This window comes from Rhamphochromis sp. 'chilingali' (assembly GCF_963969265.1).
Source record: "Rhamphochromis sp. 'chilingali' genome assembly, chromosome: 6".
Lineage (NCBI taxonomy): Eukaryota > Metazoa > Chordata > Actinopteri > Cichliformes > Cichlidae > Rhamphochromis > Rhamphochromis sp. 'chilingali'.
The window spans coordinates 39,532,264-39,546,968 of NC_137933.1; the positions used below are offsets into that span (position 1 = coordinate 39,532,264).

A 14,705-nucleotide genomic window follows, 5' to 3' on the forward strand; every position below is an offset into this window, starting at 1 on the left:
GGCCCCTAGCTGCCTTTACTCAATCTAGCTGTCAGGGGTGTGCATAAAATAAATGCTGTTTGTCTGAACTGTGGAAAACTAGCATCACATTATTTATTTTATTTACTGTGATATTTAATATTAAAGCCACATTTTTGGTTTAATTGATGTCAGATTATGGTAACAAACGTAAGGCCCTTGGGGCCAGAACCGTCGGCAAAGACTGATATCCGGCCCACTGCATAGGTTTGGAAAAGAAGAAAACTCTTCTTTCTTACCCAGCAGATTAACTCAACATCAGCCACTTAATTGAAGTGAAGTCCAAACAGCTCTCAAATGAGCATAACCTCCTCACTTCCTCTGTCAATCTGGTTGGGTCTAAGTTTAGATTAATATCTGCCACATTTTTAAAAATTGTCACCTATTTGGTACACCGGGGCCAAATTACATATGTGCAACTTCAATGGAAAGTTAGATCTGAAATCCTAAATAAAACATTTCCAAAGTTTGTGACACCTTAAGAGTTTCTGCTCAAGGCTGTGTGTGGAGAGGGGTTAAATTTTGGTCATCTCAGGCACGCAGCTCTTGCTATGAACACAGAGGCTCCACACTCCTGTTATCCAAGCCTTCATTTTGGCAGAGGCAGCCAATCAGAAGAAAGTTAGTTCAAAGGGAGAGGGCACAGAGCTGCTTGTTTCAGACAGAGCATGAAGTGAGGGGGTGCACCAAGACCCAGTGTAACTGAACTCTGAATTATGCAAATCAACTCTGAGCAGAATATGCAGAAAACATGAACATGCACCAGCAGTTTGTGCCTCTCACTTAAAACGTTCACCCACTAGTTGATGGAAGAGATGTTGAGAGGGCATAACAACCACTCTCTAACCCAAACCAACAGGAACAACCTGGTGCATTTTTATTGTTAGGTAGTTATAATACACAGTCATACATTGGCAATGCTTCTACCACTTACAGTCGGAGAGAACCAGAATGATGACTGTTTAATCATTGCAGATATTGTCCATAACCTTGTATTGTACATGTACATGTATGTATTAAAATCGTGCTTATCAAAATGCACCTCGTTCAACTCACAGTTGTCTTTTCCTCCGTCTTTTTCTTATGCTTAAGTTTTACAACAACACCAAGACATTCCAATAATGGTACAGTTTATTTGTGCTTTCCACCAAAGTCCTGGTAGAAGAATTCAGCACAGTAAAATTAAATGCAAATCACAGCATGCAGGAAACAAATCAGGCCACTTCATTTCAATATAGTCAAATTTGCAATGTGTGTTTACGTTCATGATTTTGCTTTGACAAATGTTTTTATTGCCTAAATGTATTTTTATATCTGTGTTTATTGCGTTTGGTGAGTGAGAAACCCATAGGCTATAAATTCTGCACACTAAAGGACTAGTTTGATTCCTGCCTCTGGCAAAACTCTGATTTACAATTATTTACATTAATGCCGGCAAAACACGGCTCCATATATTATGCGTTTAACGACACCACTGTTAGTATCTTAGTATATTTTACTTACAGTAGCTCAAAAGTGATATAACTTTATTCTTTCAGTTTAAAAAAACTTGTTTGTTTGTTTGGTGGTTTTTTAGCTGAAACAACAAAGTAAAATGTGATTTTTATTTTTTATTTATTTTTTGGATTCTTTATGCTGCTGCTGTTGTTCGGCTGTAGAACAAATTTAGAATAATCTGATGTCTTCCTGACTGCAGTGGTGTGATGGATAAGAGTTTTCTAAGAATGGAGACCTCTAATTCTGCACAAATCACCAAAATACAGTCACAGAAGTGCAGCCTGAACTGTGCAGGAAGCTCCATTCTGCCTCACTGCTGCTTGCAGATGATTATCGTTGTGTCTCTCAGTCCTTTAAAGTTAAAATGCCCTATGAAGACACAGATTTTTGATTCTGTTATTTGTCTGTGCTGTTGCACACAGACTGCGGCTGCACAGACTCTAGAGCTCACTGGTTTCTGGGCTGATAACAGCTCTGGTTCATCTCGAGGAGTCTCGTTGTCTGCTGCAACCTCCACCGTTTCTTTGTTATTCTTCAGGAGAACTCTGACAGCACATCTGGAAACACCTGCCTGCAGCAGAAGTCTACCCATAAGACCCTGCTGAGTTTTGTTCTGTGCTGGGAACAAAGCTGCAGAGGAATACCACTCAAAGCACTTTTGACAACAACACAATGTACTGTGTTACTTCTTCTATTGCTATGACTACTGCTATTTTTGTAAATATCATCTGCAATTTTAACTGAAGCTTTCATTACCCAGGGGCAGCGTGTTACCAGTGCCGAAATAGTTTCCAAAGTGCACTGCTGTTGTTTTGATTCTTTTTTAGCCCTTTCCCATATTTCCTCAGGAAGCCTTGCCGTTAGGTTGTAAATAAAAATGTGATTTTAATGACTTGCCTTAAAGGCGGATTCATCTTGTGGTACAAATTACTGAATGACATGACCCCAGTTCAACCTCACTGGAAGTTTCTTCGGCACAAAACACAGATGGGTAGTTACAAATGTTTAATAATATCCCTTTTCTTTGAAGGTAACAATGTGATTATGATATGTTCGATTCTTTAATGTAATAACTGCAAACATTTGTGGTAATTTCTCTGTAATAACCAAGAATCAGGGCTATAACCTGTTCTAATACTACTAATACTAACCCTACTAATAGTAGTAAGTAATCCAAGAATCCAAGAGGTATAATGTTTAGTTGGTAACAATTTTAGGAATTTTTATATCTTAACCAAAAAATAGGGTTGTAAATTAGAAACCTTCATATAGAAAAAATGGTAATTGTATGCTAATTAAATAGTTTTTACTTCTGCAATGCACTGTCTGTGTAGGATCTCAGTAATCCCGGTCATGGCAGCCTTGAGATGTTAAAGAAAGAGGGCAGCTGGACTTCTTTAGGTTCTGGTCAACACTGAAGCTGACACTCCGTTTACAGAGGAAGGAACAGGTTTTGAATGTGTTTTAAGTAAATTCCCAACTGGGCCTTCATCAAATCAGTGAGGATTCTCAGGAAACAAGGTCAGACACCAACCTGGGAGAAACCGAATGACAAACAGAACAACACTGTCAAAAAAAGTTTTTCAGAGAAAGTTGAATTTTGTTGAATCCCGGAGGACTCCGACCCAGCGACGCCCTCAGACAGAAACTAAACAGCTCTACAGTGCAGCAAAGAGTCCTCGGGTCTCTACGCAGGAAAAACAAAAGGCACAAAATAGAAGAATCACCTCAACAGGACTCAGCTGTACATCTGCATCAGAAGGTCAAGGTCACTCCTTTAAGGATGCTAGTGTTTACATTTTGGACCGAGAAGACAGATGGTTTGAAAGACGAGTAAAGGAGGCCATCTATATCTATTGTGAACGATCACCGTTGAACAGAGTGGGTGACTTAAGACAGCAGCTATCAGCCAGTCCGGAAATCTGTTCCCAGGAACTTCAACCCCGCTCAGGTGAACTCAACAGGTCACATATTTTAAAACAGAGGAATTTGTATATTTTAACATATATTACTGCTGTTTTTAATATCTTACTACACTGGTCACTTCATTATGTTTCTTTACACTATTGGAGGACCTGAACTAATTTTTATTCCAACCACAGAGTGAGACATTTCAGCCTCACGGTCTGCGCAGCATGCCAATGAATTACCAAACTGTGAGAATTAAAAACAGACACTGTAAAGATGCTGATCTGTGTATCTGGTATTCATGTGTTAGACTTGGATTCAATGCTGCATTTTTTCTAATGACAGCGCAGAAGCCAAACCTGCTGGGTTTTCAGAAATATAGACTGTGGATTTAATAGTTTTTTTAATGACAGAAGAAATTATTCATCAGTAGACGAGTGTGACAAATACCCACCAGAGAAGGACATTTCTAAACCCACTGAGGGAAAAAAGACTGCTGTGAAGAAGGTGGGAACCAGCGTATGGTGATATAAATATCTGCTGTCAGTTCCTCTGTGGGCTGTGGAGATGAACAGGTTACCGCTGTGAATCACATCATATTCAGTGACCAATGACGCTCAGATGAAGCTGTTCAACAAAGTGTTATTGATCTGCTGAGAGGTCAAAGATTCAAGGACAGGTGAAACATGTAACAGTGCGTGCTGTCCACACAGACTGTATATAAATAACGGGCACATCCTCCAAGGTCTCTCCAGGTGAAAAGTGAAGCTGCTACAAAACCTGCATTCTTTATAATGTGCAGCAGGGGGCGACTCCTCTGGTTGGAAAAACATTTCAGTTTCTAATTTTTCATCTTATTTAACGCAACATGACATTAATTTTTGGAAAATATGATCCTTTCCACACAGCTTCCTTAAGCCCAAACAGCTCCTCTTCTCTCCACCACTTCTCGTGCTCATGCTCACATACAGACAATCGGTTAGTTTCCAGGTTCAGAAGTACTCACAAGTTCAAATTGCAAGTAGCAGGGCGACTGACACTGATGGCTCAACGATCCAGCAACGAGTAGAGCCGGTCTGCCATCTTAAGTAGCACGCCAATCGTCCTAATCAGCGGCAGGTGTGCTGATCATCCCCAGGTGCGTGGGCCAGGGGAGAGCGAGAGAGAAAGAGAGAGCAGAAGCGAGAGAGGGGAAAAAACAAAACATAGCGTCTGACAGACGTCAGCTGGCGGGATGCGGGGATCATGACAATTATCCACATCTCTGTCTTTCTTTCACAGCGTTTATAACTCTGAGAATAACCAAAACTTACACAATGAACTTCATATTTTATTCAGGATGATCTGAAACAATGAAACCATCAGGAAGGTGTTTAGCCAGGAGCTGTTCTCTCATAGACTGATACTGGAAGTCTTTGTACAACCCCAGGTATCAGCCTCTGATGGCCTTTAAAACAAACACAGGTTTAAGACACATGTGGCCTTTACAGTTAGGAGCTGGACAATACACTCATCTTTTATACTTTATATGATTACAACTCATGACTCAGCCCCACTGTTGAACTGACTGCCATGTTCCTTCCTCACCAGTGGTTTACTGGATCCAGTGACACATAGATGTCCTTCTCAGGAACCGGGCCTGAGAGACTTACAGTATGTCACCCTACACAACCAAGGGTGAACAGATTCAGGGCTATGCACATACTCACAGAGCTGGGGTTACCTCCGCTAACAGCTACTGTTTTGAGGAGGACTTTCTCTACAGGAGGGGTCTCAAACTTAAGCGAGCAGCAGGCCACGGCCACTTTTGTCTTCAAGTAGTACAAAAAAACAAACAAACAAATGAGAAAACACCCACAAATATTTCTGAAAATGTAGTGTTTTGTTTAAATTTCAAATATTGTCTGACCTGACAAAATTAAAATGCAGACATAAGCGTACACATTAGTTTTTGACTCTCACTGAACTAACACAGCCAGTCCCTCAACATGTTTGTGCTCTCTGATCATGTTGCCATCATATTACATCATTTTTTGCTTTTTAAAGAACTTATTTTAACATTGCACTCAACAACAAACAAATTCTCCCTCACAAAAAAAGTAACTTCGACGGCCAAATTAAATTTCTTCAGGTCAAAATACGGGCCGCAAGTAGGGGTGACATGGGCTACAAGTGGCCCCCGGGCTGCGAGTTTGAGACCCCTGCTCTACAGTCTTCCTGGATGGGCATGTTTTACCAGTGCATCTGCCCATTTATGTTTTAGTCATCTTAAAAGCTTTATCAGAAATTAAGCATTGCTCACTAAACAACTGTTCAACCGAAGGTAACATAAACAAGCTTATTATATATACACTCCTCATAGCATTCTTCTATATATCAGCCATGTCTGCATAAGCAAACGATAAGAGCAAGAGACCAAAAAATATGTTATCCTAATGTAAACAATGATCTGTAATAAATGTCTGGTTCTTTCACTGCCACAAATACAAAGTACAGAACCAAATGTGGATTATACTCGTAATAAAATGCCGAATGAATTTATTTCCTTCTGTGTGTCGAAGAAAAAACAGATCGTGCATCTGTAAGAGTTTGCTTGGTTTCTGGGTTTTAAAGCAAACAATATCTGTCTGCTGACAGTTAATGCTGTTTACTGAAATAACATTTAGACTGCAGGACTCGTTAATAGTAATTCTTTATTTTTACAAGTGGTGTTACTCTCTTTACTTAAGTACAGTACAATGTGGTATTATTACTTAGTAAAGGATCAAAATATTTCTTCCACCACTGTGCTTTTATGGTATTTCTTGACAGTAAGAAAATACGGAGTATTTCCATCCTTTAACGTTTGTCCATAAATGTGAAATTCTGTGATAAATATTTGTTAGAACATAAAAATGACAATAAAAACAAGAAAAAGTGCTGTTTAATATAAAAACATTCACAATGTGAACTCATCTCAGTTTAAAAAGAAAATCCACACAGATTGAAAATAGATAAACATTCTGCTGTTAGAAAGCATCAGAGCAAAAAAGCTTTCTTTGGTTTTCTTTCATCGTATGTAAAGTCACAACGTCTCATGTTGCCATGACGACCACTGACCTGTGAGGGTAGGGCATTGGGGTGGCGATGGGATATATCCCACCATCAGTAATAACAGATATCCAAAGATTCACCAGTCACAGGCACAGCTGTACGGAAAAGTCTGAGCAGTTTGTTTCTCTGTAATTAAGAATTTTGCATGTTAAGAGGCTTATTTTCAGTCTTTGTTTTGTTCCTTTTAAGCACTAAATCTACCTGGTTGCAGCAATGAAAAATATATTTCAAAGAGCGTGCTAGAAAAATTTCCGTTTTCCACTTTCTGTTTTCGCCCCTCTTAAGGTAACAGCACGTATCCTTTCATTTTCTGGGGGATGACATTTTTCAATTTCCACTTAAAAATGATGAAGATCAAGAAAAAGAATCAACAGCACATCTGCTCAACAGAAAAGACGACGGAAACCTCCATCAGGGGGCAGGAGTGAAGGCTCATAAATCACTATTCAGCACTAAACATCATCCTCGTGGAAAACCTGACCCACCACCTGATTACATCTGTCAGCATCTAATGCCTGCAGAGCAACATCTGGACAAGACGGAGCGGTTGTGGCAGGAAGCGCTTCACAGGGGGAGTGGACTGAGTGGTGGGTACGAGTAACAGTGCATTAACATTTAAAGTCATGCTCATTTGCCCAGAAGGGGGCTTACATTTGATAAACATCCACTTTATCTCAACATCTACCGCTCTAATGATCGTTAACTGATATCTTTAATAGCATTTTTGTGACTTCACAAACTTTCTGTAGCACCGCCCTCAGTAAAAACTTTATGTGGCAGCCAATCATCTATAAATCATCAGAATGCTTGTTCACATTATTGCTGTAATGAGCTCTGCGGCCTATAGAGGGCACTAACAGCACGTTACACGGTTAAATCTGGAACTCTTCACCACATGCGTCGGTGTGTTTCCAGAGGCTTTCTAGTAGGAGGAAGCAGGTCTGGCAGGCATCAGCTTATCCTGGTTTACAGGGACGTCAGTTCTCACAGCGCTGCTCTGAGGTCAGACCATGTGACTACATCAGATCAGCTGACTGGGTTTATAGTAAATCCACTCTGGCATCCACATGAGAGGTGACGTAAAGCCTCCTCTGAAGAAAAAGTTTTCTGTGCAGTCTGTGTGATCTGTTAAAAACACGTTATACTGATGCTGAAATCAACCAGGAAGCTTCATCGAAAAATACTCTGTCATCAGTTCTCGATCACTCCCAAATTAGGAAGTGACATCATACTTTATGGACCCGTCTCCTGTGGGTTTGTCATGAATCTTAAACAGCGCTGTTCAGGTCCTCAGGCCTTTTTGTTCACAAAAAATCGATATAAATGCTCACTTGTCTTCATACAGCAGCATGCCGTTGAAGATGGTGAGCGGCTCCACAGAGTGAGCCAGTTTGCCCATCACCAGGTCGATGCACACCGTGTCCTGAGTCTGCAGAGGCAGAATGATGCTGAAGACGGCCAGAGAGCCCGGGTTAACTTTAGCCTCGGCCACGGGGTTGTTCTCCAGGCCCTCAGGCTGATAGCCTCCAGAGTCCACGCGGGCCATGCCGTAGTTCGACTTTGACAGGACTGCCTCGATCTTTTCGTTCCTGTGACCTGTCAGGACGGCGCTGAAGTAGTAATTTCCATCTACAGGTGCAGTGAAGATACCTGCAGGGAACCGGTTCACAGTATATTAAAGCAGAGATCAACCAGGAAATGTATGCATTAGTTTAATATGTAACAGGTTGTTTTTTTACATTCATTAAGCTGCAGATGGCTTCAGTTCTGATCAAAACTAGGAAACTGTTTCTAAACTGGAGTTCAGTGATCATCAAACAACATCCTAATTTTTGACCTTTAAATATATCACTTTACTTCAGTTATTACAAACAGGAAGTAAATATGGACATAAAATAACATCAAAGTAATTTATAGGTTAATTATCGACATCAACACAATGCCAGGAGAAGATTAGAGTCCGAACTCTTAACCCTGTGACTAGTGGACAACCTGCAGATGCAAGCCTCTGTTCGTGCTCACCTGTTCTCGGGTTGTAGAAATTTCCTTCGTTGACAAAGACCTTGTCAAAGATGATGGTTCCTGCTCTGTCCATGGGGGCAGTTAAAGCAGCAGAGAACGACAATTTGGGGATTTGAGCATCAGCGCCAGGAAGGCCTGAGAAGATACAAAGACACAGTGAGAAACACACACACCGCTCTGCAGAGAGAAACAAACAAAAGCCAGATCACAGTGAAAATACTGCACACAACTGTTCTTCTACTTCAGCCGGTTTTTCTCTTAATTAAAGACGTACCTGTTTCCCCTTTGGGACCTGCAAGAAACCAGAGGACATGTTTAGTGGAATAATAAAAAGGTGCAACAATAAAACCCAAAGCAACCAGTTAACAGTGTGTTTAACTTCAAATAGAAGTGAGAAAGCAAACAACAGAAACATGTCGGCTGTTTGCTTTGCTGAAGATGAACATTCATCAGCCTCCAATGATGCCTCTGACTTCCTCAAGAATTTTCAGGTTACAGTAAAACAAATGTTACGTCCAAAATGCTGACTTTAACTAATTTTATCACAAGCAAATTGTCCGTGCAATTTTGAAACATAAGTACTTGATGGTAAATTTAAATTTACTTGATTGGTGCCCATTCAGTTTATACCAAACCCATTTTTCCTCATGATAATTTGTTTTTATAAATAAACATTTGATTTGAAAATTTTATTATTTTATATATTTCAGTTGCTTTTTGCTCAAAATTATTGCTTACTGTTTACTAAGGGTGAAAATCATTGTTTTTGAGTGTAGTGAGCTTTTAGCCTGTACTTTTAATGTGAAAAAACAAACAGGAAGTAGTGAAAAAAAATATGATTTTAGGTATGTTAGCTGGCTTAGTAATAGCTTTACTCACGACTTTTAGTCTTCCTGTATATCACACACTCTATAAATATCCATCTCACCAGGTGGGCCAATTTCTCCTTGTAGTCCTGGAAATCCAGGGGGCCCTGGGAGGCCAGGCAGCCCATTGAAGCCTCGTTCTCCTGGGTGTCCTTGAGGTCCAGGTGGGCCTGGTGGGCCTGTGCAATGACACAAACCTTCAGCTTTGTTGTAACATTTTAGTCATCCTGAGATCATAGACTTCTACTGGACTTGACTGGATATGAAGCCAACAGACTTTAAAATGTTAGAAAGCTTCGTTATATTCACCCAGTAATTCAAGCGCAATCATTCGTTACTGTTCATTAAGTTCACTGGAGAAAGGGAAGCTGAAGGGTTTAGTTTCAAAACAGTTTTTTACAGCTCACTTGGCATTAATATTTAATGACACGGAACAACAGACGACACACTGAAGACAAAATCTGCAGGTTTAGTTCAAGCTGTTGTTTGTTGGCTGCTGATGCATCATCAAACAGATCGACAGTGAAATAAAACAAATGTTACAAAGTGCAATAATAAAGTTCTACTGCTCTGTCTATAAAAGTAAAAATAAAAACCTCGCAGCCTCTTCCAACCTAGCAATCTTTCCTTCAAGGTCCTCTCCTTGAGCAGCCGTGCACCGCCTCCAACATGACTGCTATTTTTAGATTTCACAGCAACCCTTCAACCTGAATTTTATTTGGGGAAAAGAGGATGAAGCCATAGGCAAATAGGGTAGGTGGTGGGCAAAAGTCACTTTACCTTCTGCCTTCTTGCGCGCTACACAAAGTCAATTCACAACATTACAGATGAACTCTTCTTTGGAGGTTTCACTCTGGGGGATAAATTCATGCTGCACAAGTCCACGAATGTGAAGAAAGAAGCCAACAAAACAAGAGCACAGTCCTGGTGGATCTTCTTGTTAATATAAAGATTACAAGTATGCTCTCTAAATACGTTCAATGTGAAATTGCACTAGGAATGAGGTCAAAATGAGCCTTCAGGAGGAAAATTTAAAAATAGAAGCTGAGCAGGAAGCGGTCCAGAGGTGCAGAAAGAGGTGACCTTTGAAGGAAAAGATGCCACATTTAAGTTTTTATTTTTTCATACGTGGAGCTGTGGATACTATTATTCTTATTATTACTATTATTATTAGTTTTCACAATCCAGGCGCATATTCCAAGTGGAAACAGAGAACAACAAACAACATGTACATCTGACAAACTCTGGAGTTTCCTCTGGATCTGATGACATCACAAACTCCCTTTTAGCTTTGCAGTTAGTGAGTAAATCAAAAGAGCATTCAAACCTCTGCTGAGCAGTGCCGGGCCTAGAAAACAAAACACCATGAACATACTTTCTCACAGTTTTTTTCTTACGTGCGTTGTGTTTTTTTCTGAATCATTATTGTGAAACCCTCCAGTTTATTCTGAGTACTGCTTGATTCGTCCTGCAGAGGGCAGAAAGTTACTGAAAATGTTTACTGTACTTCAGGAACTTCATCAAACGTCTCTGATAAATATCTTTGCGCTTCATATTAATAACATAACTGAGCAGCTCATCCTGTACATTTACTTTCACATGTGGTAAACTGTAGTAAACACGGAGAAGCTTCACCTTTCATCAGTCTATCTATATTAGATATCCTTGTGAGGATTTCAGCACATCAGGATGTTAATAAATATCTAATCTAAGAGATCTAAGTCTGTCTGAGAGCACTGTTGTAATGATTGGTGGTCCCCAAGACAAAGTCAGTACATCAAGCCAATAAAAACCCTGCAACCCTCTTTTCATGTTATTCAGATCAGAGGGGAGCTGTGCTGAGAAATCACACTGTAGCTGAAAACCCCCCAAACAGAATCAGAGGAAGGAGCAGCTCACCCGTCAGGTCATGCTCTGACAAACCCTGCAGGTCTCGGGAGACCTGGTTCAAGCTCGAGTTCAGGTTCTTCACTCTGCTGTGGATGTCGTCCTGGCCGTTCTGGATAAAGTCCAGCAGACCTCCATGACGGATAACGGTGTCATTCAGACCAGAAACACACGTCCACAAACTCGAAACGTGTTTGTTCAGTCCTAAACACGGAAAACATCAAAACATCAAAATCAGCACGAGGAACATATGTTCGTCTTTCTCGTGTAACATGACACACTTGGTACGCGGCAGTACCCTCAACTTTTTCCTCACGTCATCCAGTTGAAGACGTCAGGACAGAAAAAACAAAGTGAAAGATGTTTCTAGAGAAATGAGAAGCTCACTTTCTCTGAATTCCAGCTGAAGAACTCACTTTCTGACCACAGCAACACAGCTGGAGCACAGCTGCATCAGCTGTCGGTCCGCAGCACGATTGGAGTTTTGATTTGCACATATTGGGCACTGTAGTGTCCCAGTAAGGACACGGTGCCAGCCCGGTGTTGTAAATATATCCTGCAACATGTAAGTACATAGAGTGTACACAAAGATGAACTACTGTTACATCCATCTGGTTTATTATGTTTAGCAAAAAGTAGTTACTTTAATTAGTGGAAGTGATAACTAGCAGACAGGTAAACATTCTAGCTGACCTGCAACTCAGAGTAGTATCTATACCAGGGAAAGATGGAGTAAACATCCTTTCTAACAGATGCACGGGTTAGAAAAAACCCAACATAATCTCCTCTTCCTGAATTATTGTCCTGCTTATTCACAATGCAAGTCTACATGGAAAAACAATTTCTCATGAACGATGAAACTGTTTTTATTTTTCCTTGATTGATTTCTTTTTATACCCGATTTCAATATGTTCTCCATGTTGAATCATCTGAACCTCAGTGAGGCACGGAGACACCGGCACACATGTTGTGTTTGTTACCAGCTCAAATACAAATTTGCATGTCCAAGATGAAAACACATGATAGGCTTTTTAAAGGAAGAGTAAACATAGTAGTAAACATTGGGGCGATCGTGGCTCAAGAGTTGGCAGTTTGTCTTGTAATCGGAAGGTTGCCGGTTCGAGCCCCGGGTCGGACAGTCTTGGTCGTTGTGTCCTTGGGCAAGACACTTCACCTGCCGCCTACTGGTGATGACCAGAGATGGCGTCAGTCTGCCCCAGGGCAGCTGTGGCTACAACTGTAGCTTGAATGAATAGTGGAAGTGTAAAGTGCTTTGAGGGTCTCGAAAAGCGCTATATAAATGCAATCCATTATTATAGACACGACCATCAAAATGAACCATACCTTCCTTGATTTTGAGGATGGAGTCAGAGACCCCATCCAGTCGTCCGCAAACTCCCTCCAGCTTCGACAGCCTCTTCTCAAGCCCGTCTCCAGACCTCTTACAGTCTCCCATCTCAAGCACTGTACTCTCAAATCGCCGAATGTCCCTGTCCATCTTATCCAGACGATTCCGGTTGTCTTCGATGTGCTCTGTCAGCTCCTGCTGGACTTTGTCTATCTCAGAGATGATCTTATCCTTAGTATTTCCTGTCAGGATTTAGAGGGTGACAGAGTGAACACTAGCTGGAGGCATTTAATGCAAAGCTATGTTTGTTCCTGAGCTCGGCTCACCGAGGTCCGTGATGACGCTGTCGTGTTTCTGCACCGTGTGCTCCAGACCCTTCAGGGTGTCGTTGATGGAGCTGAAGGTGAGGATGACATTGGACAGTTCGCCCTGCAGCGTTTTCAGGTGGTTATTGTTGATGCCTTCATTCACGCTATGGCCATCTAAAGGCTTCGCAGGATCCAGCGGTCCACTGTTGTCATCTGTGCCACCAGGTCTAGCATGATCAACACCTATTGGGGATTGAATTTGCCTATGAATTATGTGTTCAAGTGGTAAAAACAAAAATATCTATTTAATTAAACTTTGCTTTACAGGATTTTTTTCCCCTTAAAATATGTTGATGCTTGAAAAAATCAGTATCAGAAATGACTGTATTTTGGTCAGGTAGCACTCAGGAGCTCACTATCAGCTCATCACAGCAGCTCCACCATCAGAGCGAACCATGCAAATAACATGTCTTCAGACGCAAATAAAAGAGGCTTCTAATGCAGGACACCCTGATGCATAACTGCAGTTCAACACGTTGAAATAAGAAGACGCATTTCATCTTTGTAGATTATTCAAATGCAGATGATTCGACATAGCTGAATCCTCTTAATTCATCTTTTAGTTACTTAGCTGTAGTTTTCACACTGAAACAGCAGTGCTTGGCCACATACTGAAAAGACTCCAGAATATTCCTTCTGCAGACTCATCTCTGCGGTCACAGGATTATGAATACGGGGTGGAAATCAATTTTGGATATGACTGTGCTGTAGACAGTTTCAAGATGCAGTGCTAAAAATCACAGCGGGGGATAAATGTTTATATTTTTATATCTCCACCAGGGATAGAAATAATTTAACACAGGGACAGAAATGTAGTGAGGAAAATGCCCCATTCCACCCAGCAAATCCCTGAGTATTACATCAGAAGAAACTTTGAGCAGACATAATAGACCAATACAAGCTGTTCATGGACATCCTGTTAGAGCTCTGTCTGCCCTGTGTGAAACACAGACAATTAAAACTGCCCACAGGATTCTCCAAGATCCCTCACATATTTTACATTCTGTGTTCGAGTGGCTCCCATCTGTGTCCAGGATTTAGGACACAGAGAAAGAGAGGCAATTTTGTCCCTATAGCGGTCCAGACTCTGAACTCTGACCCTTTCCTGCCCCAGTATTACATCCCTACCAGTTCTACCAGGAGATGAGGTTAAGTTAAAAAAAACAAAAAACAGATCTGACCTGTGGTCATGTCCGGGTTGCTCTTGCATTGGTTGGTGCACCTCCTGACATCATCCCTCAGAACACTGACTTCACTCTGCAGGACTGAGCACATCTGGAAGCAGCTGTCTCCCTCTGAATCCAGTCTGTTCTGGATTCTGTTGATGTGGTTCTGAATATTGGATAGCGCATTCTGGGAATAATTCTTCATCTTCTGCAGCTCTTCCTCCACCTTCCCGCACAGCTCGCAGTCCTCGCCCAGCATCTCCACCACTGTCACGATTCGGTTAAAGTGTTCTCCGTGATCACCGGTCAGGGCTTTGATTTTACCGACGTCATCGGTCAGGTCCAAAACCTGGTTATTGATTTAAATATTAACAAATGAGATGACTGCATAGTCACAAAAACTGAGCTTCTTTGACACAAAAGTCAGTTTATAATCCACACATCACAGTTTTAATTTAAGTGCGTTGATTAATATTACAAACTTTGCGAAATAAGATAAAGGTGAAGATAAAAAACATCCAACCAAGCAGCA

At 41.1% G+C, this 14,705-nt stretch overlaps 1 protein-coding gene across 1 annotated transcript in view; it reads right to left on the reverse strand.

Annotated features, from left to right (window-relative positions):
* Positions 1-6,802: 6,802 nt before the first annotated feature.
* Positions 6,803-14,705, reverse strand: part of emilin1b (elastin microfibril interfacer 1b) — a 34,181-nt gene continuing 26,278 nt past the window's right edge. Inside the window, exons 7-14 of the mRNA XM_080885816.1 lie at positions 14,189-14,522; positions 12,966-13,190; positions 12,636-12,881; positions 11,304-11,495; positions 9,467-9,583; positions 8,813-8,830; positions 8,539-8,673; positions 6,803-8,166 (exon numbers count right to left, since the gene is read on the reverse strand). Of these exons, the coding sequence (XP_080741942.1) occupies positions 7,844-8,166; positions 8,539-8,673; positions 8,813-8,830; positions 9,467-9,583; positions 11,304-11,495; positions 12,636-12,881; positions 12,966-13,190; positions 14,189-14,522 (1,590 nt within the window). The 3' untranslated portion in view covers positions 6,803-7,843. The remainder of the gene's footprint in view (positions 8,167-8,538; positions 8,674-8,812; positions 8,831-9,466; positions 9,584-11,303; positions 11,496-12,635; positions 12,882-12,965; positions 13,191-14,188; positions 14,523-14,705) is intronic.